Here is a 23,575-nt window from a genome sequence, read left to right as displayed (position 1 = left end):
AATTTAAGAGTCATCAGAGAGTTGAGGGACCTCAGTTTTTTAAAATTGACTTCAGAGCAAGTGCAGACAAGGTTTTGATATTTGCTTTCATGTTGCTGTTGCACAGAGATTTACTTCAGTGTGTGGGTTTTCTAAGAACACAAAAGCACAGCGTGATGTTTGGGGAAGTCAGCAGGCAGAGACGCACAGAGAGAGAGAGAGAGAGAGTGAGGGTGGGTGGGTGTCGGAATGAAATAGGCACAGACCAAGAACAGTGTGCACAGAGAGCGGGGTCAAGGCAGAAACGTCTGTGCACACAGATGAATTGAGAAACGCTGAAGACACCTTCCTCTCCCCGAGCCCGCTGTGCAACAGTGCTTTTAAAAACCCGACACGATGACTTCCATGAAATATTATTCCTGCCAAATAAATAGTCACTTTTAAACCTTCCATGTCGATTGATTAGTAAGAATTCCTCTATTTAATTCCAGATAGCTTTAACTACTTGTAGGCTTTAGATCAGCAGCCCCCCCTTTTCTGGACGTCAGCCTTCATGTCTTTTCTCCTTATTTTCAATCTTCATGTATCGAGCGACACTCTGACTCTACGTCGGGTGTCCCACTAACGTTAGGGTTCACCTTTAGTACCCGCAAGAACCTAGAGGCCGTAGCGAGGTCGAGCTGGCTGGGGTTTCGTTGAGAAGAGGATGGTGGAGAGTTTGTTTGGGCTGACATACTGTGCAGAGTAGGGAGAGTTCTGTGCTAGAGACCTGTGAATATGTTCCTTTTTAGCGGATGTGTAATATACATTCAGAAGATGTTATATAAGTTCCTTTTTTTTTTTTTTTTTTGGTTTTGTTTTGTGTGTGCGAGCGCGTGTACACGAGTACCTGGTGCTGGCTACATTTTAGCAAACACTTGAAGGTATTGTGTGTATTCTCTCATTGTAATATAATTAAAATGTTTTATACATAAAGTCTCTGAAGTCTCATTATTGTCTGTAAGAAGATTTACGACATCCCGCTCAATGTGGAGGGAAGTACCATAGAGCTACGTGATAACATTCAACTGAACAAATCATTAGGAATATGCAGATAAAGATGTTCAAATGTTTCGTGACTTCCTGTTGGGTTTGTGCAGCTGTGAAACTGCGATCTGCAGTCTGGAAAATTGTTCAGTTTTTAAAGGGTAGAGTTCATCTTCTGTCACTGTTAGAAAGGAGAAAAGTTAACTGATAAAAAAAAAAAGACACTAAATTAAATGAATAACTTATCAAATTTTATTAAAGCTCAACTTGACAAAGAAAAAAAAAGAAAACACTGCACTTAAAATTGTGGAGATGATTGAAAATGTTTTTCTCTTCACACTTCAAACATCTTCATCTCTTTCATTTTTAAGTCCAGTCAACTCTATTTATACATAAGACATCTTGCTACCAGGTTAAATAAATCTACATACTCAATATTACAAATCCTTAATGCTAAATAATGCATAAAAATACATCACATTCATTATTTTTCAACTGTTATTCAAGTCTTGCTGCAGAAAATCCAGTCAATTCCATCTTAAAGGGAATGCAATCACTGACATGTTTACAATAATATCATCTGCATCGATAGTTCAGCTTATATCAACAGTGACACAGTCATACAGTTAAAGGCTAATCACATTACAGAGTGAAATTACAAGTCACTTTGGTTTCTTTTGATTATCAGCGCTTCTGTACAGGCCTTCATGGAAGTGACTAACCAGCAGCATTTACACTGAACTTTCTATTTATGTTTGCAATATTACAGAATATATTGTGTGCTGACTCTTGTGCTTGTGAAAGTGGCAAGTTTATTAAATGGGCTGCATTTAGATAGCACCTTTCTAGTCTGATCAACCACCCAAAGAGCTTTACACTACATGTCACCCATTCACCCATTCACACACACACACACTGATGGTGAACCATCTAGAGCAATTTGGGGTTCAGTATCCTGCCCAAAGGACACTTCGATATGCGGGCTGGTGCAGCCGGGGATCAAACCACCGACCTTCTGGTTAGTGGACGACCCGCTCTACCTCCTGAGCCACAGCTGTCCTAGTGTATTATAGTGTTGGACCCAGAAATTGAGCATCACTACACATTAGTAAACCAAGAACACAATAACATCTTGGTTCTGACTCATACTCTGAATGTCACGTTTACATGAAACAAGAGAAACCTGATTATGCATATTTTTCCGTTGACGTGGTAATAACAGCATTCAGGTTTCTAATCATGTATGCAAGTGCGTCTTTGATTTCCTCAACATCTCAGCCAATCATTCCTGTTCTTGCTAAGGTAGTCCGTAACATAATTCTGCTGTATTTCCCACCCGGCTCAATTTAAGTTCTCAATTTTATCACCAGTAATGTACAAGACGTACATTTTTTTATTTTGTTTTCTTTCTGCATTTCTCAATTCGTACTTGGGTGTTGATCATCATTAATTGTAATATTCTTTGTTTTACTGACTGAAACTACTACAAAAATCAAGCTAAGGAAGCACCTGCAAACATGGTATAAAATGTTTACATTACAAAATATCCTGGTTTCTATCAGAGTAATCCAAGTAGAATTTCTGAATTTCTCTAAACCAGGATATGATATGTAATTGCATAACACATAACCAGGATACTAGTGCACATGTAAACTCACTCAGTGCAAAATAATAAAGAAATCATGAGGAAAGGGATCATTTTACAAAAGGATTAAAGGGATCATTTTACAATAGGATTTTAGTGGCTGTAAAAGCTCCTGCAGGCTGTAATCATTGACCTTCCTGGCTGAAGTGAAAATAAAAGTACAGTCAGTCATATGATTTGGTCTAATGACAACATCAGGCAGGACTAATACCTGAAGCAGTGTAATATCTTACTTGTATTGCTGATAATGTGCCAAACTGTTCATTGAGAATTGTATGATTTTGCATAAAAATAAGCTTACTACATTTAAATATTAAATATATGACCAAAACACCAAAATATGAATTCACAGCTGACATAGTTACAGCATTTAAAAGGGTGCTGCTGGTCAAAGTCTGACAGTTTACACGAAGGCAGTAGGTTTCATTCAAAGTCTAAAGACCTGAGATTTAATGAGAACAGAAAGAGAAAGACAGAGCTGAAAGGACAGAGAGAGACATACAAACCAGTCTAGCGGTAGAGAGATAAGCTAACCAGACAGACAGACCTGGTTCAAACAATAGAAGGACACAGATAAAAACAGCACTGAGCGAGATCCCAGCAAAACTTCAGTCTCGTCGAGATGATCAAGATGATCAAAAGGCATTGTGCTGGCTTCATGTCACCTGTACAGTACTTCACACTCTGTCCTGTCATACATACTGCTGGGGTTTCTGTGGGACAGCAGCAGCTGATGCCAGGCTCTTGGCCGCCTCCTTGGCTTTCTCTGATGCGTCTTTCACCGTGTCCCTGAGCAGCCGCTGGGGCGTCTCTCCTGTGAGCCCAGAGCGAGTGTCCGGAGAGGGAGAGACAGACAGAACAGAGTCAGTGTCTCATTAGTCCTCTAGTGGAGAACAATACAGTTTTCTGCAGGTAAACATACAGTGTGCTGTAAAGGCATGCAAGATAGAAAGGTGGCAAAACTTAAATTATTATAGACCTTCCTCTAAAAAGAGAGTTTTTAAAGGGAAATATAAAAGAATATCCACACATCTGTATGCTGTTTACGAACAGCCTGACGCAGAATTCAATACCACGGCCTGGAGAGTCTTTCTGTGTCTGACCTCACTGTGAACCCTCAACCTTAAAATACCTCATGTGAGAACAACAACCAGACTCACAATACAACAGAGCAGCCCGCCTATAATGTGAAGGAGACGGAAAGAAACCAGAGACTGGCTGTTTCCTCTACTTTTAGGTGCTTTCAGACACAGCAGTGGGTATTCACCAAGAGCTCTGCCTTGGCAGGTGGCTGCGTGTTGGCAGACGGAGAAACCTCTTCACATGTTTGGAGGCTGACGATAACTGCGGGGAGTGAAACGTTGGAATTCACGGGGGCCAACAACAATGCACTGAAGCTGTACAGTTTATACAGTTGACTGACAAAATTACTTCCTTTTTTTTTCTCCTTTTTTTAAAAAGCCATCTTTACTTTTACTTCCACATCACTGTCATAGATATTTCTTGGACAGGTTGCTTGCTACAAAATTTGATTTTGAATGTTGAAAATACTGTTTGTGAACCTATGAGATGAGCACTGTGTCTGACAGCTACATTATAATGAAGGCATCAAATAAAAAAGGATAAACTTCAGTTTGACATCTAGATTTGCCAACAGCAGAGGCATAGACTGAGGTGCAAAAGCATAAAATCACAGCATTACCTCAATCCGTTCTTCACACGACACTACTCTCAGTTTCCACCACTCTGGCCAATTAGAGAAAATATATTTTGACGCAAATATGTAAAATAGGCAACCGCATACATAACTACTGACATTCCTCAAAGCTTTTAAAGCATCAACACTGGAGAACCACTCTGTTCCACATGACTTGTCATTGACTATACTGCCATACGATGGCCACATGTTGTAAGTGACTCTGTTTTTTCAAAGTCGTAAGGTTTGCTTCTACAGTAATCTGTCTAATCTAACAATGTGACTTTTAATCTTAAACTGCAATATCAAAGCATCAAAAATGCAGTAAGATCCAAAAACAAGATAAGAAATGCAAAACGTGATAGTGAATAGTTACTTCATTTTGGTTTTGCATTCTGATATGTACTATTACAGTTCAGTACAGTACAGATATCATGGTGGTAGCTGCATGTAAAAATATATAAATACTATTAAATTATTGATCATTGGGCCTCAGGCAAGGACATTTTTGTATTCTTATCCTAAAACTCTCTTACTTTTTTCTGTGAGGTTTGCTTGTACAAATGTTCCAAGTCTCATTCAACAAACTGCCTAAACTTTTCATGAGGAGGTGCGCGTTCGTGAGATGTGATCATTAACATAATCCACGCCCCTAAAATCAGGCTCCATGTTACGTTCCATTAGTGGGCGAGTTTCACTCACAAAAAAATTCCCGAAGAGTAAAAACGCAATCAGTAAACAAAAACATCACAAATTTAGGAGTGACATTAGGAGACCCAAAACAATTAGTAAATATGAATCCAGCTGCCAATCACGAAATAAAGAGGGAATCATTTGACATGAAGTTAGATGCTTAAAAAAACATCTTTCTAAAGCAAAGCACTCTGCTTATGGGAGGTCATGTGACAGTCACAGAGATATGAGGAGAGAATATTATAGTCTACAGCTGATGTTACACTGTCAGCTGCAGCACAACATGATACTGGACAAAGACACGAAAGCAGCTGTCACAGTGACAGAAGTTTAGCAACTACTGACATATAGAAGTTTCTGTGCCAAAATATGCCAATAGAAATGATAAAAATCTAAAAAACCTTTCAGTAAATTGGAAGCCATGATGATGATAATCTGGTAAATATTAATTTTGCATTGAAGTTTGTTTTAGTTCTATATTTATTTTTATTAATCTCAGCATATTTAAACTGCAAATTAATTCAGATTAGGACATTATACTGCAAGTCAAACGAGTGTTTCTCACGCAGAGATGATCTATTAATGACACAACAGGTCTGGAACACTCGTAAATTTCGTTCATACCTCAGAGAAAATTCTCAGTACGAGAAAATTGATGAATACCACAAATGTTCTTAAACTCGTAGAGTCTCTTCAGAACAAATCTGTTCATACAAGTGGTTCTTGCATAAGGCCCAATATCAGGTGAAAACATTATACACAATATATTTCAGCTAGATTGCAATATCAATCACATGCGATGTTCCTTACTGCAGTGGGTAATAGTAATGGTGCTCATTTCATACACATTTTACTTTGTGTATTGTTATCAATCAAAAACGGGATTTTAGACATCAAATGTGGCATTAAAACATTCATTGTGACATTTAGGGGGAAAAAAAAAACAAAACAAAAAAACAGGAAATTGCTATAACTAAAGAGAAGAAAGGTCATCGCTATGGTTCTGTTGTCGTATACAAAAATAACATCAAGATCAACTAAAACTACACACTACCTACTTCTACACCACTAGATTCACTTTTCTGTCACTTCTCTTGGTTTTACTACTACGAGTTTCTGTTCTTTGATTTTTTTTCAAGATAAATACAGTGTGTACCTGCATACGCAACACACAAGGGGAGACAGTCACTACCTCTGCTACACAGACTACTGTGTGAAGGCCAATATACTGTATGGCATCATGTGACAAACCCGGGCGAGGCCAGGGATGGCAGATGGATGCCCCGCTGCTAACATACTCACCACAACGCTCAGCATGATGCCAATTCCTGCAGTGCCATCAACAAAGGGGCAGTGGGACAAAATCACAACAATGGGAGAATGTCCTTTCAGACAACAGAGCGCTGGATCAGCACAACGCAAACTTTGTAGCACAACACAAACCTCACTTGTCAGGGCGCGCTGCCAAACAAGGCACTGCTTATTCCATGGCTGCCCCGGCTTCAAATACACCTGTGTGATGATTACTGACTTTTCATTCTTGATGGTTTTGTGTGGCACTGATTTCTCTTCTTGGCAAAGATGACGGACACACATTTGCAGATGTGTTTGTTACTGCCGACTCATATTTTACAGCCTGCACCTTTAAAATCAACAGGAAGATTATGACTTTTTTTTTTTTCCATCTAACCTGCTCTACAATATTTTGTTTATACAATACTGACGACCCAAATAGTTTTCGTCTGAGCCTAAATTCAGAAATGCAAACTGCTTGCCACTGTGGTTGTCATGGTTTCATATCCCTCTGCAGTCATTTCTAAGGTCCTATAGGCTTAAATCAACCTGTTTCTAAGACATGTGAGGGTACATTTCCAGGCAATGCTGAGAGGTTTTACTGACACAAATAAGCATTCTTGAATAATTATTGCTTTAAACGGCTCTGCGACCCTGACTTAAAAAACAGGAATTTTTGTTTTTGCTGTGTCAGGGCTTCATTCGCACCAAATCCGTCGGGGTGCACTTCCACGTCCCGCAGGGTTGTGCGGAGGTGTGGGCATGAAACAATCAGAGAATAACGTTTTATTTCTCTGATTCACTGCTTTGTTCTCGCTACCGCCGCTCCCTCTCTTCATTCACTCTCTAGCTCACTTGACCACTGTTGTTCTCTCTCTCTCTCTCTCTTTCTCTCATGCTCTCAGCTTGCTTCCCCTCTCTCTCTCTCGTCTTTTTTAAAATGAGTTGGGAAGCTGACAGCAAAGCCTAACTTTACTTTTAACGTTATCAAACAGAGAGAAATGTCCTCCCCTCACACTAGTAATGTCTTTGTTTCTTGGGTTGTACAGCTCTGCTTCATGTTGCCCACCATTCTTCCCTTGGGCATCTTCAGTCTGATCACTGGCTTACATGATTGGCCACTGCAACATGATGTCGTGTCGCGTTTTGGCAAAAGTTGATTCTGGGACTGGCGTTTTTCCCTCCATTGTCAGATCTGGTGTGAATGCAGCCTTGGAAGGTGAATGTTAAGCTTGTAATGTCTGCAGAGAGCCACTTCAGTTTTTACTTCCACTGAAGTCATGACAATAATTCATGAGGATGTTTCAAGGATGTTTAGACATGTTTTAAAATATAAAAATAATGTTTAATTTATAAATTAAGTGTACAATGTGTTGTGGTCCAATGTTTTGAGGAAAAAAGCCTTTCTTCCTGTGTTAGTTCTCCTTTCCAGAAATGGTAACAGTTAAAAATAAACTGTTTTGCTATGTCCTCCTCTTTTTTTCCCTTGCACTCCCCTTTGATTTCTGGTAAAGTGTACCTACCCTGTAAGTTTGACAGTGCGTATTCCAGCCCTTTCATGGCTTTAACCTGGTTGCTCTTGAAGCGGGCCAATCCAAACTCCTGGTTAAAGACAAAACAGGAAATAGGTTTACATGAGGGAGACGTCTGAAAAACAACACTTAGCTGACAAGTCTTCTCCTTTACTCCGGGGATATTAGAGCGAGCCAGGCATGTTCTGCAGCTAATAACAACAATTTCAGGCTGACACTGACTTTGCTTCTCCCCTCAAATGCATTTGTTTATTTTGGTGATTGCACACAGGCTCCCGCACCTCTGACCTACAAATCAAACTAAAGGCTTGAAAATAGGATTCTGTTTGTCATCCTCTATGATAAAACAAAATGCATCTACTTTAACTGAAGCATAAACACATACCTCTACACTTCAGCACAGATAAGTAAGGGTGTCTGTATAATAAATAAATATAATACATATATTAATATTAATTAGGGCTGTAGTCTGCTGGTCGACTGGTCGATTAGTTGGTCGATATGTTCCCGTCCGACTAAATTCTCATTGGTCGAATAACCTCCGTGTTATTTTCATAAGGAGAAGAGTGCTACATCAACAGCTTTCCAGGAGTAATCCATTATTTCCTGCGGCGGGAGGGACAGACTAACAAATTACCTGTGAAAACAGGGGTGTATTCAAAACACCCAAGTTGTTTTCACAACTTTGAACTCGCCCAACCTAATGGAGACTGCTGGGTCTAACTGTACTGAACGTTTACTGAATCTGTGTTCCTCCATGATGACACAACGAGAACCCCCGCCAGGCCCAAAAAAAAAAAAAAATGAATATTTGATATCCGACAGCGTTTGGGAGTCTCTGAGCAGCGCTGTTCCGGTACGTGAGTCAACCTCTGTCGTTGCCTGGGAAACTATTGGTAGCGTGGCTCCATTAAGGAGTATGTTTGCGTAGCGAGTGGGAAAGAGCGAGGGGCAGAGAAGTGACAGTGGATGTGAGCGGAGCAGAGGAAAAGGTCAGTAGTAAGTTGTCATTCTGGCAGTAGATGTACAGTACAGACTACAGTGTGTCAGTTAATAAATGCTAAAAAGTCACGTCTGTTGTTTCCCCAAATGCTGGAAAAGTAAAGGGGGTTAGCTCCAAAGTTAGCAACAATGGCCTAGCATAACCTGAAGACACAAAACAGAGAAATACAGAACAGAGAAATGTGTGGCTGCCGAGTTTACTGTGCACTCTGTCCCGTTACACCCCCCCCTCGTGCGTGACTAATCGATTAGTTGAAGATCATGTACGATTTTAGTCGACCAAGATTTTCTTTGGTTGACTACAGCCCTAATATTAATACTGGCTAAAATCAGGAAAACCTTTTACAGAAAAAGAAGAATGAAGATTCACACAATCTAATGTATATTACAAAACAGTTTGACATCAACACGGTTAATTTGTTATCGTACAAAGGGGTGAAAAGTACCTGAATAGGTCTGGAGAAGCCGTAAATGCTTGACGATATCCACGCTTCCCGTTTCAGCTGGGTGGTGGCTGGCTGCTCCTCGGAGTCTCGGAAAACACAACGCTCTTCAACTGACTAATATGAGAGAGAGACAAGCAACAACAGGTTATGGAAAAGGGCTACATTTTACTTTGTCACACAGTTCAGGATCAGACGTAAAAGAACTGAAGAATAGTTTTGTATGTACAGCTTTGACAGGCGCTTAAGTGCTGATTCATTGTGCAAATACATGCTTGAACCAAATAAATCCACTTTTCTTATGTGATCCTAATCACTTAAGAGGAGTGTTGACATATGTTAGATTTAATACATGACAGAGTATATTTTAACTAACTATATCAAACCGGTTTTCTTCTTTGTGAATCTTAAAATGAATTTTACAATTTGATTTGAATTAGTGGGGTCATGATTGGATCCAAATAAATTCTCAATTCAAAATGTTCATCTTTTGTTGTATGAAGAAATGTCACCATTTGTTTCAAAGCTGCAGGAGACAGACAGTTTATTGCTTCCCATGTTTCTGTAACTCTTTCAAATAGAAAACACTGTATTCTCCTCTTTGATCAGTCAATTTCTTTGATCACAACCGGTTAGTCATCTTTACTGTTTGTTTCATATTACAGTGGATTAAAAACAGAAGTAGCATACATCTATGCTGCCTTAGTGTGTAGCACACAGCGGAAAGAGTGTAAAAATAGCACAATTTAATTGCTGCATACAAGCAGGTTCTTTAGGCAGAAAACACTTATCACCATTCTTAGCAATATGACATCCTTAGCTGGTAAAATCTAATGAAATACACTGACACCTGCCTGATGTTTACGATCCTAAATGGCAAGGCTCCTCAAACCACTTAGTACTTTTATTAAGCAGAAAAACAAACAGATGTTGTAGATCAAACAGATCTACAAGATCTGCTCTGAGAGGGGACAGTGTAACCTCTTTCAGGTCCAGCTGCTTCAGCCAATCATGCTTTTCTCTAGGAGCTTCTCAATTATGGAACACAACTGAAATAAGAAACCACCTACCACACTTTCATATGTCTCAAGACCTGGCTTTTCAAAAGTCAGACATGTGAACATTTCCAATCTTCATGATACATTGCTCATTTTATTATTATCGTTGTTATTACTGGTTAACCTGCTGCTAACTTGCCCCATGTCCTTTGCCCGTTGCCAGGCGGCCAGCTTAACATGGCGTGGGTCTGCGTGGAATATCTACTATTTTATTAACAATCTGGTATGTTCTCCTATAGTTGTGTCTTACAACTCTATGTTGCATGGCTTGTGTGTTAGGTGTATATTACCATTTTACTAACCCGTAACTGCATCTTTGAACATTTTATCAAGATAAACATGTGCTTTGTTGCTTTGTGTTGCTTGCATGGCTATATGTGCCGAAATGGTGTTTGTTGTTGCTGTATTATTGTACTGATGTTTTGCTGTTTCCTGTTGCTATGCATGGCTTGTTGTCTTTGTTCTGTAAATTTTATCACTTAATAGGTTTCAAAACATCTCGCCAAAGGACTGCGGTTGAAAACTAGCCAGCTACCTAACACTTGCATATTTAAAGAAATGTTGATTAATGTGTGTTTTCCATATAAATAAATAAATTAAATTAAATATTGTATAAACCATGTCAAGGTCCCTCTTCCCTGAGAGATTATTACATCTGAACCGCGTCCTAATGCTCGTCTTCTTTGATGATCAGGCTGGTTTAATTCATATTTCCTCCTCCCTGCTGAAATTAGCAGTTACACCTGACTGCACTGTGCACTCATGGCACAGAGTTCAGTCTTGTCTATTCCGTCAATAAAGTATACTTTATTAAGTGAGGAGAAAACCATTTTTGGATTTTTGTTTTACTTTGTGAATTGATTTTGAATTCAATCCAATTCGCCTCTCATTAACCAACACACACTGATGGTGGCAGAGCAGCCATGCAAGGCGCTGGCCTTAAGAAACTAAAAACAAACAAGGCTTCAGCCAAGTAAAAATTAGATTTCTCACGGTAATGCAGGCCTAGTGTACAAAGACAGTAAGACATAGATGAAAACTTGACAGCTACATCCATACAAACAGGCAAATAAACACTTGGCTGCAAAAAGGTTAAAAGTGTAATTGAAATTCGATACTAAAAGCAATGAACCACAAAGAATCAGTTTCCCACCATGAGAGTTGTGTGGTTGAGGTTCCACGTGTAGGTTGTCAGGCTCCTGTTGACAGGATCCACGATGGAGTCCTCAATGATGTACACACAGCGAGACATGCCAGCAGGGAAGAAGCGTTCCGCCCAGCGAGGCAGCCGGTTGGTCTTCATCAGGAGGCGTCTGGAGAGAAGCCGGTGGTCCGCAGTAACCTCCCGGTACACAACGTCCTCTGTGAGAACATGGGTGCTGATGGGTACACAAACATACAGCCATGCCAGCCAGATGGTTACTGGTTACTTTCAGGTTTCATATCTGTTTGTGATTCATTTCAGTTCTGTTTTAAACTGTCAATTTACTGGAAACGTTTATGGGTGCTTGAATCTATTCGTGCTCAAAGTTCCACTTTGATGTTTGTGAAAACTTTCGAACAATGATCCGTCAAGTTTCTGATGCTGCTAAATCAAGTCATAATGAGAATAAAATGGCTTGACCACACAACTTTGATCATGCTTAAGTTAGTTTTACTTCTCTGATGTGTTTTCTCAGTTCTCCATCTCAGTCATGACAGAGTTTATTTTTGCTGAAGGTATATAACACAATTCCTTCAGATCTGTCAACACATTGATGCTACAAACACTGCGATCCGTAATTTTATCCTCAACATCCTCCATTCATGTAAAGAATTTTAATATTATAATTATGTTATAGATACTGTAATAATCATTAATAAGGTGAAAAAGTATGATTGCAGGTTCTGTTTTGTTTCAGAAAGTCAGCCAATAAAAGCTTTAATATCTTGAAGAGAGTATGGACTTTAACACCTACTACATTCTTTCAAATGAGCACATATAATACAAAAAAAACTGACCATAAAAATACTACAATACCTGAAAGGGTTCGGATACCTCTGCCAGAAAGCAGAGACAACATGGTCCCACATCCCCCTGATGTCTGTGTTATTACAGAAATACTTGACCATTCTTCTTTCGCTGATGTGCAGAATGACGTGAATCCTGAACCCTGAGGTCCTTCACTGCGACTACACAAGACAATGAAAACTTGGGTGCTGACTCCATCCAAAGTCTGTCACAGTCCTGTAAAGATGAAGAGAAAGCTTTAGCAAATATGTATAGTATATAATATGTTGTGGTTTAATTTTCACCTTGCGCTATAAAATGTTCATTATACCCTTTTATTGTCAAATGAATGTGATTACGTACATTTATTTGATACACAATTAATTTGCTGGATTAGTCAAAAAGAGGCATTCCTGTCTGGTTATTAGATCCATTACACAGTTCTTCAACTGATTTCCTAGAAACTCACTTTATCACTTGACTATATCACTATATCTAGTTATATCACAATATAAATGTAGATACATACAGTATGCTGTCATAGAGCATTTTATCATAAACTACCATCCTATGTAGATACACTTTTTACACTACCAAAACATTATTTATTCCAGTGTTGTTTATATATTTTCATACCTACTTTCCTGTACATAATAGAATGTTTATGTTTGCTTTAGCTATTGGTGACTTAGATATTCCTTGTGTAAATCTCCCGGGGATGCCAAGAACCCTGCATAGAGTAGAAATGTCCTTAAATTACAGGTTCACAATTTTTCAAGTCTGTCCTTAAGCAACAGTCAGGTGCCTAAATGAAGTCTGAAACATGTTTCTCTTGCTAGAATCATTCCTCCTGTCCATGCTGACCATTGGAAGATCTCTTCATAATGCACTTACAATGTAAGTGATGGAGGATAAAATCCACAAGCCTCCTTCTGTGCGAAAATGTATTTAAAAGTTTATCTGAAGCTAATATGAAGCTTCAGCTGTGCAAATTAGTCAAATCAAGTGAATATCTATCAGCATTGCAGTCTTTTTAGAGCCAAAGTCCCTCTTTTTGTTACTATATTTCTACCATAGCTCAACAGGGAAACGCCAAAAATATCCAGATATCCACTTGATATGACTAACTCAGACTGCTGAAGCCTCATATAAGCTTCAGATCAACTTTTAAATGCATTTTTTAAACAAAATATCTGTGTGGACACACTGTGTATTTTGGCCCTCATCACTTAAAACAGACTTGAAAAATGATACCGTGTTATCAGGTTTGTTATTATTTACATCTAATACTACACATTGCATCCACAGCAGCCTGAGCTCTTTCTACTACTTTCAACTCATCACTGAAACACATGGTAGCTAACTATCTGTTACTACCTCTTATGCAATCTGCACACATGCCCTTGGCTTGTGGTTTTACATTGCTCTGTATGGGTCACTGCTCGTTTTACCTTGCAGGCTAACGCTACTGCTGCTAACGATATGCTAGTTACCTGGATAGCTAACGTCGAGCTAGCTAAACTTACCCAGCTAGTTCAAAAGTGTGACATTTAACGGCGATAGAGAGACTGTGTGACTTTTCATGATAGTGTTTAGGGTTTGACAGCTAGTCCACCATAACAACAACTCAACCAAATTAAGGTTGGCTGGCTAACTAGCCTGAACGCTAAGTGGACAGTAATTAATTAAGTTTCAAACGCTCTTGACAAACAGGAAACAAGGACAATCTTACCTGATGTATCCGCAGTGTGAGTGCCAGTCTGGTGTGCTTCTAGCCCACAAATTAATTGGCTAACGTTAGCTATTTACACCCATATTTATGCTCCATGTGACAGAAACACATGACAGGCAGTCAGACCTGAGCGTTTGACAGATTACCTTATAAAAAAAAAACGTCTTCTTCTTCTTCTAATAATGATGAAATTTGCAGCAGGCTTAACGCAGCGAAGGCTTATTGCTGCCCTCCACAGGTCATCTGTAGAATTACATCGAGTAAGCTAAATCCATATGTAGAGTCCACTGTGATGGTGGAGAAAACTGATGACAGTTGTTGTTGTTGTTTCACAATGTTGTAGGCCTATTGATTTCATTGAATGATCTGTAACTTCAATTTCTGAAAGCCCTGCCTGCATGAAGCTCTTCTCTGTGTGATAGTTGGTGCATTAAATCAAAGCATGATTCACAGTTTCTGCCTCTCCACAGATGCATTTTCCATCTGGGTGCTTACTTAAAGGGATTTTTTAGAGAGTTTTTCCTTATTTGAATGGAGGGTCTAAGGACAGAGGATGTTGTATTGCTGTACCGACTGTAAAGCCCCCTGAGGCAAATTTGTGATATTGGACTATATAAATAAAATTAACTTGACTTACCAACCAGTGCCAGCCCATGATTCAGCGCACAGTGACCCAGTTTCAGCCTATTTATTGCCACGTTGTCCCTCCTGCCCATTCTTGTATTTGACGTGTGTTTCAGTGGTGGCTGTATTGAAAAATAAAACCAGCACTTGTTTCCCTCTTCCCACTCTTTTTGCCATAACTTTGCTATTCCTTGTTGTATTAAACTCTTACACTCAACCTTTCCATACAGTACTTCCAGATCTACTGTTGACAGCTCTTTTTGCTGTCTTATCAGCCTCTTCATTCCCCTGTACTCCTACTTGACCTGGTACCCAATAAAGCCCAACAGTGTTCCCCAACTTAGATACTCGATTTAACACAGTCAAAATTTCTACTATTAGATCTGGTCTGGTCCCACTTTTCCCACCGTTCAGTGCCATTAGTGCTGCAGTAGAATCTGAGAATATAATTATCTTTCCTTCCTCGTCCCACCCAACCGCCCACAAGATTGCCACAAGCTCCGTAGTGAAGACTAACACATGATTTTATATCCGCTTTCCATGATGTATCTGTAACTGAGGAATGTTTATTCCTATTGCGGCTTTTCCATTGTTCAGATTCTTGGAGACATCAGTATAAATCTGTATGTAACCCATTTTTCTTTAAGGCGGCCACTAACTAGTCACAGGACCACCTACATCCTTCTTTTTGATTTTGTCTAATACTGAAAAATCTAACAATTCTTCTTCTGCTGCTGCTCCTTCTTCTTCCTCTGCTCCTTCTTTGGACTTTTAATAACCAAGTGGAGCATTATCACCATCAACTGTTGTGGAAAGACTCCCTGTATGCTTATCAGTCCTGTATCTTGTAGATAAGTGAAGACAGGCATAAAAACCTAATTTTCAGAACTGTTGGGGAAGATTGTTTTTAAGTCCTTGTGTTTTAAGATCCAGCTCGTTCCTTTTGCATAAATCAAACAGACAAAAATAACATGATCCACAGTCTCCATTTGATTGCAGACACCACTTTCTCCACTTGGATGCCTTCTGATGTGGCTTATGTCCCAGTCTCATCCTACTAATTAGACACTCTTGTTGGACCAAATATATCCCTTTAAGATTCCCATCCCAACCCCTGTGTCTTAATTTTGTTCTAAATGAAAGATTTGGTTTCTGCCTCATTTATTGACATGCCAACTCTACTTGATTTGCTTTTAATCCATTTTTGGCACGTTGATCTACTGTTTCATTCTGTTGAACACCTATATGAGCTGGTATCCAAACTGTACATCAATTCCTAATCAAATTCTACACATATACTGCTATTTCATGAAGAATATCCTGTTGAGAACATATGAGACTAGCCAGGACTTCAATAGAGTCTGAGCATATTAGAATTTGCATTGGGTATGATTTCCTCTACCCACTGCAGGACCAATGAAACATCCATCACTCTCTTCTTGTTCTTTTTGTCAGTGGCACCTTCTCATTATCAGTGTTTTTAGATGCACAATATATGTACAATGTGTCCTTATCTCTCATGTAGAGTGTCCACATACATACATACTCATGTACATGATCCAATATGGAAATAAATCTATTATTGGTTGAGGTAGTAACTATGGTGTATCAGCTGACATTAATACATTTTGACTAATGTTCCAGTCATTTAAGAAAACTCCCCTTTTTGTTCTATGTTCCCAACACATCTTTATAACCTTTTTTGTAGGTTGTAAATCTTTATGGCCCTGCAGATTTGCCCAATAATTGTCAATTAATTGTTTCCTTCTTAGATAAAGAGGCATCTCCACATCTTCCACCTGAAGTGCTGACAGTGACATTGACTTGTCTGCCCCACAACATAACCTATCCGTATTCTTGGGCTTGAATTTTGTCTCCAGTCAATATATATGTTGCCATTTTTCCCACTTAGATACATTGAGGAATAAGATGAATTATGGAAGGAGAAAAGTTTTACAGAGGATACGCTTTTTATTGTATTGAAACTGTCGAAATTGTAGAATGTAATGTCCAAGACAGTCAGAGTAACAATGTAGGTGAATAATTAATCTGAATAGTTCAGCAGAGTAATACACCAATCTTATTATATGAGCTTTAATCTATAAAAAAGACTTTACAGCTCTGCCAGGCTGCACTGTGAAGAAAACCTAATGACCAAAAAGATGGATAAAAGTTTTTAAACTTGCCCTGGTGGGATTATAAATTACATCCAGAAGATTATTTTTTTGACAATGTTAAGAATCAATATGTGTTCTTTGCCTTAAAATGAAGATACCTAAATGAGATCCCTGATTTTACTGATTATCTTATGAAATGTGATGTCATGAGTGACACATCCTGTGTCCTCAGTGAGACAGGATGTGTCACTGATGACACATGACGTCACTGGAGCTTGACTTGATAAGGTTTGAAATAGAACCCATCAGTCTACATCCAGGAAGTCCGTTTCTGACAATATGCCTTGTCACGGTCACAGATACGCTTATCGCCCCATTCGCAGACGCCGGGGCCCTGCAAGGTCCACTGGTGTCCGCAGGCGTAGGCGAACTGTACGGGGCAGGCGAGCTGTACGACGCAGACGCTAGACAGCTTCATTGACATGAGCTCCATGCATTAAAACAGCAGCTTAAAATGGCATTTATGCATTCATTCATTCATTCCATTCATCCAATTGAAATAGTTATTGTTGTGCTGCATTTTTTTGTTTTAAAGTCACTTTTCATGAGATAAAAAACAAAAAACTAAACTAAACAAACAAGCAAATGAAATAAACTACTTCTTGTTCAAACGTCAGCAGCCTTCATGGGAGCCGAAGAAATGTAAGAAATTGTTTCTGAACATCCAATATAAGGGCCAAAAAAGTTCTTCAAAAAAAGCTGTAGGCTACACAAACAGGGAAAGCCATAGTTTTGCAGGTTGGTCATGAATACCTGTGTATTTTGACCTGATCATGCAAGAGGAAAAATCAGGGGATCACCAAAGTTTGTAGCTAGTTGTCATGAGCGAAACATGAATATTTTAACCAAATGGAAAGGAAATCCGTCCAATAGTTGTGGAGAAAGTTCAGTCTCAACCAAAAGTGTCGATCATCAAAGTCACCACGATACATCGCCTGGGACTCATGAGTGTTAGTACCAAATTTTGTGCCAATCCATCTGGTCGATGTCTTAATGTGTTCGTGGCACTAGATGAAAAGTAACAGGATCAATAAAGTCATTGAGTTTCATCCTCTAAGGACCTTGACTGACAAGAACTTCCATCCATTATTGAGATTCACAGTCTGGACCAAAGAGTTGGACTGACTGAGCAATGAATAGATCTTACCACCCCTTTTGTTGCCACCTTTTAAAAAAGCTTTTGGTACATCTGTGTTTCCTTTTTGGTTTCTTCTATCTTTAAGAATAACATAAAAACTAAAAAGGCCTGTTTCACCTGTAAGTATGTTCAAGTTCCCTGCTATCCTTGCATTTTATTTCACCATTTAGTGGATCAAACTTGGTGGCTGCAAACATTATGTTGATAACTGGTGTGTATATGACTCACATCTAGGGCTGCAACTAACAATTATTTTCATTATCAGTTAATGTGTCGATTATTTTCCTGATTAATTGATTAGTTGTTTGTTCCATAAAATGTCAGAAAATGGTGAAAAATATCAATCATTGTTTCCCAAAGTCAAGAGGTAACCTAAGATGTCTTTTTTGGTTCCAACCAACAGGCCACAACCCAAAGATTCTCAGTTTACTCTCATAGAAGACTAAAGAAACAAGGAAATATTCACATTTCAAAAGCTGGAATCAAAGAACTGGGAATTTCTTTTTCTTTTGAAAAAAGAAAGACTCAATGATTAATTGAAAAATTAATAGTTGGTGATTAATTTAATAGTTGGCAACTAATCGATTAATCAACGAATCGTTTCAGGTCTACTCATATCTATTATAATTATCTATTATAATTGTTTACATATATATATATATATATTGTCATAAATATTTCATAAACCAAATACTCTACATGAGCTGTAATACTAAACCCATGCTTGCAAGTTGTTTTGTTATATTGGACGAACTTGACTACCAAACTATCACTGCTTCTGTCACTCTTCTTAATTCTACTCTCACTCAAAGTCATTTATTTTTGAATTACCAATAGAAGAGTATAATCAAAGGAAGAAAAATCATAAGTTACAGAAGTTATGGGCAGTGTCAAACCAAACCAAGTCCAGCCAAGCCAGCACATGTGTATGGAAAAGGCCTATTAGAGTCACACATTCTCCTCCGGTCCAGTAGGTGTCGCACTGAAATATGTCAAACTGTTCATTCTGCGTCACGTTTCCTTCTTCTTCTTCTTCGTCGTCTTTGGCGTACTTCGCTGCCACAGGAAGTGTCCTCCATGGTGTCATTGTAGGTCTTCTGAGGTTGAACTGCAGTAATAAGCGATGTCTGGATACACACCAGACGAGAAGCTCCGTGTGGAGCAGCTCACCAAACTCCGGAGGCAGTGGCTGAAGGACCAGGAGCTGAGCCCGAGGGAGCCCGTGCTACCATCTAAAGCTCCCGGTGGCCTCGCCAAGTTCTGGGCAGGCTTTCTGGAGCCCAAGAGCCTGTGGAGGCTTTACGTGAGTCCCGCTATACAGCTAACGCGAGCTAGCTAGCAAACAACCACTGATGATAACAGTATAAACAAGCTGCATGCGAAATAACGCTGCCAAGAAACAAACTGAACAGTTTGTAGTATAATTAGTGTCAGTTTTATTAACCTCAATCCTACCGACTGGGACAGACTTCAGAGGTTTTTGTCATATCTCTCAGGTGCTGTTGTCTGTCATTCCAATTATGCATGACTTTCTTAATCAGTTTATTGTTTTCTGTTTCTGTTTTAATATTGGGGGAGTACAATGTACAATATACATGTTCACTCTGCTTCACTGTGGTGAAACAGCTAAACTAACTTGTTACTTAATTCACATTTCAGGCTTGTTTGATCTTAACATACTATCAATAAAAAACGTGTTCAGGTTAAGTGTACAGGCATTTAGAATTGACATTTAGACCTTCTGTCGAAATGAGATGTATCATTTTGACCATATAGTATGGTCCTCAAAAAAAAAAGTATAATATTTTTATTAAGAAATATGGTGCATGAAAAGAGAAGACAATGTCAGTTTAACAATGAGAATCACAGTTAAAATATATCAACAAAATAATAGTATAATCAAAATACCGTGTATCTCGAAGGATCAAAAGAAAAACAAGCCATACTTTCTGCCTTTTTAAAGGCAAAAATCATAGCACACCTGAATGTGTGAGAGGTGCATTTTAATAATGAGAATTCCCTCACACTCGTCTTGCTTGCTGCTGGAATTTAATAAATATTCCAGCAGCAAGCAAGACTGTGAGTGACAGTTCTTCTCATTGTGACCATGTAGTATGGGAAAGATCTTAAAAGTGTGTCGTGTTCTGCAATTAATGCAGATATGTTTGAGGAAGGAAACATAAATCTGCTGGACTTTGTCATCTTTTCCTGTACATAGAAAGAAAGTGAATAACACTCAGCCAGGCTAAAGGCTGCATCTAAAATAGGGCATCAAGTAAGGTATTTGTTAGTTCTATTAACCTGAACCTATCATAGCCTTTGATTCAGTGTATGCAAAAAAACAAAAAAGAACTGCCCGACACTTGAAATCAGGTAGATTTGATTCAGAATGATAATTTGGTGCAATGACCTTCCTCGGGATGTCTCCACTTACTGACACAAGTTGACTTTTAGAGTAGTTTTGAATCCATCAATTGCTTCACTAACCATTTTGAAAATCAATTAATAGTTCCAGTGTTTCCCCTATGATTGTACAATGAGAGGCCCCACCCGGCCAAAAAAATCTTTTCTTTAATGCCAAAAATAACGCCAAATATCCATTCATTCAAAAATCAGTAATCATTTGCGTTTGGTAGCCTCTGTGTGGCACTGTTCTAAAACATGAGTCAACCTCTGTGTTGTTGCTTGGGAAACTCTTCACACCATGTGCCTTGTCTCTTTAGGGTTTTTTCGGTGCGTACCACCAGGCCTGAAAAAAATTCTAGGGGAAACGCTGAGTTCAGTCAAGTCAGTTGCTAAGTCTATTAGATCTATATAGCTCAAAATGATAAATGTGTCTACAATCTGTGAAACTTACCACACCAAATATCCTTTGTCTCGATTTAGAAGTCATTTATCAAGCAAAAATGACAACATTCTCTGGTTTCAGCGTTGCGAATGTGAGAATTTGCTGCTTTTCTCTGTTTTATGTCACTGTTAATCAAATTTTATTGAGTTTTGGACTGAACAAAACTCATTCTGACATTTGATACCCACAAAATGATTAACCGATTGGGGGGTGGGGGGGTGGGGGGGACAAAAAAAACAAAACATACCTGATGAAATGTCCACTGAGATATTGGTATCAATATCTTCATACTTCATATTAATTGATTTTTCATTTAAGACTTCTCTGAGTTGTTTGGGTCCACTTACTGTTTCAGTGTGTGTCCAAGTCTGCAAAGCAGCGTCTCTTTCAATTCAGTTTTCTTTGTTTGAACAACACTTTATGTACAGGTGAATATTTTACATGTATGAACATTTCACCTACTTGGAGTGAGAGGGCAAACTCCAGTCTAGGTTGAAATATCATTATCTGTTAGGAGCAGTCAGGATATACACTCTAATTCATTATGTACTTGTCTTTATTAATATTTACCTACATCTGTATTTTCCTTGCAGACCTACAAAGCATACAGAGGTGGAGTTTTCACATTAACGCGGCTGCTGATCCCTGCTTGGATTGTTCACTACTACGTGAAATACCATGTTGCTGTAAGTTAACTGAAATTATTTGTGATATTATATCGCACTATGAAATGGCCAGTGTGGTAAACAAACAAGGAGTAAACAGAATAGAGACCTATCACACGTTACGAATGTGGCACATCTTGTGAACTGAATTGTATGACTTCATGAGCCAGACACTTATTGTTATCGTTGTGTATGCCCTCTAGGAGCTTTTCTTTTAGACACTTGTACATTTAAGTTGCTGAATAATTACAGGAAATGGATAATAGAGCTGTGATACAGAACTCGGAATACGTGTTTTGTTATTCAAAGTGTTCTTTCATTTATTGAGTCACAAACAGGTAGAGTAACTTGCAAAGAAAGCAGGAACACATTTTACAACACTGTACATTACTCAACTGATGCATGTGTCCCCTTCAGTTTATAAATGTAAAATTCAGTCATGTGACAATGTACTGATCAGTAGGCTTACTTAATATCAATATCATTGTCCTTCACAGAAAAGGCCATATGGCATTGTGGAATTGAAGCCGAAGCTGTTCCCAGTAAGTATGACTCATTTATTCACTTCGTTTTTCCTGTAATGATAATAACCCTTCTTTTCATTTCTTGTATGTGCAGCTGCATGTGAGCTTGCTTTACCAGACATACCACAGCCTGATTTCCGTCATACTCCAATCCCACGCAAACAGAAATCTGTCCTGGGATGATCCCACAGAAACCTAGAAGAGCTGCTGTCTTAGATGTCTTAATGGAGGGAAAGAGTATTTTCTAACATGTTTGTCCTTGTTTCTGTGTCTAGGGTGACACCATTCTGGAGACAGGCGAAGTTGTTCCAGGTCTCCCCGAAACCCACGGTCATCACTGAAGTTGAAATATGTCGATTATTTCCTTGAGTTTCTGTTGTAAAAACTGTGTATATGCCATTAAAATATAAAGTCATTGGTGAGCGTGAGTCTGATTTTACAATTCATGTAAATAGGGGCATCTCACAGTAGAGATAATGAAAATGTTTTTGCTTTTTTCACAAGTTAAGAGGCTTTTAGTGTGTATTCATTTAGATTTACTGATCACAAGTCTGTTTAAAGAGAAATTTGTTAGTCATCTCCTTTACGGTCACAGCTTTAAATGACAGTTTGAAAACGTTTTACTTCAATAGATTGATGCATTTCCTTTTGAGGCATGATACTGGGGTGGGATAAAATGTAAAGAGAAGGCCTTCAAATGCTGTAAACCAATATCAGTTGAGAGGAGAAAGTCAGCTTGCAGTAATTTATGAAAGAGCTGATTAGGTGGGATTGTTCAAGGTTTTATGATTACTTTGAATTTTAGATTAAAACAGACTGTGGTACAGCATAAACACTGAAGATGCTCTGGATTTCCAGGAAGCAAATTTAGCCTAATGAAAATAAAAGCATACATGTTGTTTGTCAAATTTTGACTCAGCAGGCACATAGGTTATTCTGATATGACTCAACGGATGTTTTTCAGACATGCTACTCAACTGGAACAAGAACCTTCAATTTAAATAAAAACAAAACACCATATGTGCATGTTGTATCATTAAAGGACAGATTCACAATTAGTTTTTTTTCCAAGTCTGTCTTGAAACAACAGGTGCCAAAATTAACATTGAAATAGGGTTTTCTTGCCATAATCATTCCTCCTGTTCATACTGACCATTAGATCTCTTCATAATGCACTAACAATATAATGGTGACAAAATCCACAGGCCTCCTTCTGTCCAAAAATGTATTTAAAAATTTATCTAAAGCTGATATGAATCTTAAGTCATCCAAATGTGTCAAATCAAGTAGATATTTTTCAACATTACAGTCTTTTTAGTGCCAAAGTCTCTCTTTTTGTTACTATACTTCCACCGCAGGTCAACAGAGAAACACAAAGAGGGAATTTGAAGCTAAAAAGACTGGAAATGTGGCAGATATCCACTTGATATGACTAACTCAGACAGCTGAAGCCTCATATAATCTTCAGATAAACTTTTAAATGCATTTTTGGCACAAAAAGACTTTGTGG

The 23,575-nt window shown here is 38.6% G+C and overlaps 2 protein-coding genes across 2 annotated transcripts; one reads left to right on the top strand and one right to left on the bottom strand.

Annotated features, from left to right (window-relative positions):
- Window positions 1-1,234: 1,234 nt before the first annotated feature.
- Window positions 1,235-14,248, bottom strand: LOC121886888 (PRELI domain-containing protein 1, mitochondrial-like). The gene is made up of 6 exons (XM_042397250.1): window positions 14,090-14,248; window positions 12,388-12,594; window positions 11,521-11,746; window positions 9,313-9,426; window positions 7,856-7,934; window positions 1,235-3,464 (listed from the first exon to the last, which is right to left on the bottom strand). The coding sequence occupies exons 2-6, from the start codon at window positions 12,477-12,479 to the stop codon at window positions 3,343-3,345; spliced, it is 633 nt and encodes a 210-aa protein (XP_042253184.1). The 5' UTR covers window positions 12,480-12,594; window positions 14,090-14,248; the 3' UTR covers window positions 1,235-3,342.
- A 4,813-nt stretch (window positions 14,249-19,061) lies between these two features.
- ndufb6 (NADH:ubiquinone oxidoreductase subunit B) lies at window positions 19,062-22,487 on the top strand. The gene is made up of 4 exons (XM_042388816.1): window positions 19,062-19,331; window positions 21,470-21,562; window positions 22,039-22,083; window positions 22,341-22,487. Exons 1-4 carry the CDS (start codon window positions 19,152-19,154, stop codon window positions 22,404-22,406), a joined length of 384 nt encoding a protein of 127 aa, XP_042244750.1. The 5' UTR covers window positions 19,062-19,151; the 3' UTR covers window positions 22,407-22,487.
- The last annotated feature ends 1,088 nt before the right edge of the window (window positions 22,488-23,575 follow it).

This window comes from Thunnus maccoyii, chromosome 2 (genome assembly GCF_910596095.1).
Source record: "Thunnus maccoyii chromosome 2, fThuMac1.1, whole genome shotgun sequence".
Classification (NCBI taxonomy): domain Eukaryota; kingdom Metazoa; phylum Chordata; class Actinopteri; order Scombriformes; family Scombridae; genus Thunnus; species Thunnus maccoyii.
This window is presented reverse-complemented; position numbering and strand designations above follow the sequence as displayed.

Bases quoted from the DNA above. Each gene is read 5' to 3' on its own strand.
- LOC121886888 (XM_042397250.1), bottom strand. From the start codon at position 12,479: ATGGTCAAGTATTTCTGTAATAACACAGACATCAGGGGGATGTGGGAC. The intron at 11,747-12,387 runs GTATTGTAGTAT...TGTACCCATCAG, and splicing joins AGGTATCCGAACCCTTTCAG to CACCCATGTTCTCACAGAGG. The intron at 9,427-11,520 runs GTGGGAAACTGA...CTCTCATATTAG, and splicing joins TCAACCACACAACTCTCATG to TCAGTTGAAGAGCGTTGTGT.
- ndufb6 (XM_042388816.1), top strand. From the start codon at position 19,152: ATGTCTGGATACACACCAGACGAGAAGCTCCGTGTGGAGCAGCTCACC. The intron at 21,563-22,038 runs GTAAGTTAACTG...TGTCCTTCACAG, and splicing joins ACGTGAAATACCATGTTGCT to AAAAGGCCATATGGCATTGT. The intron at 22,084-22,340 runs GTAAGTATGACT...TTCTGTGTCTAG, and splicing joins TGAAGCCGAAGCTGTTCCCA to GGTGACACCATTCTGGAGAC.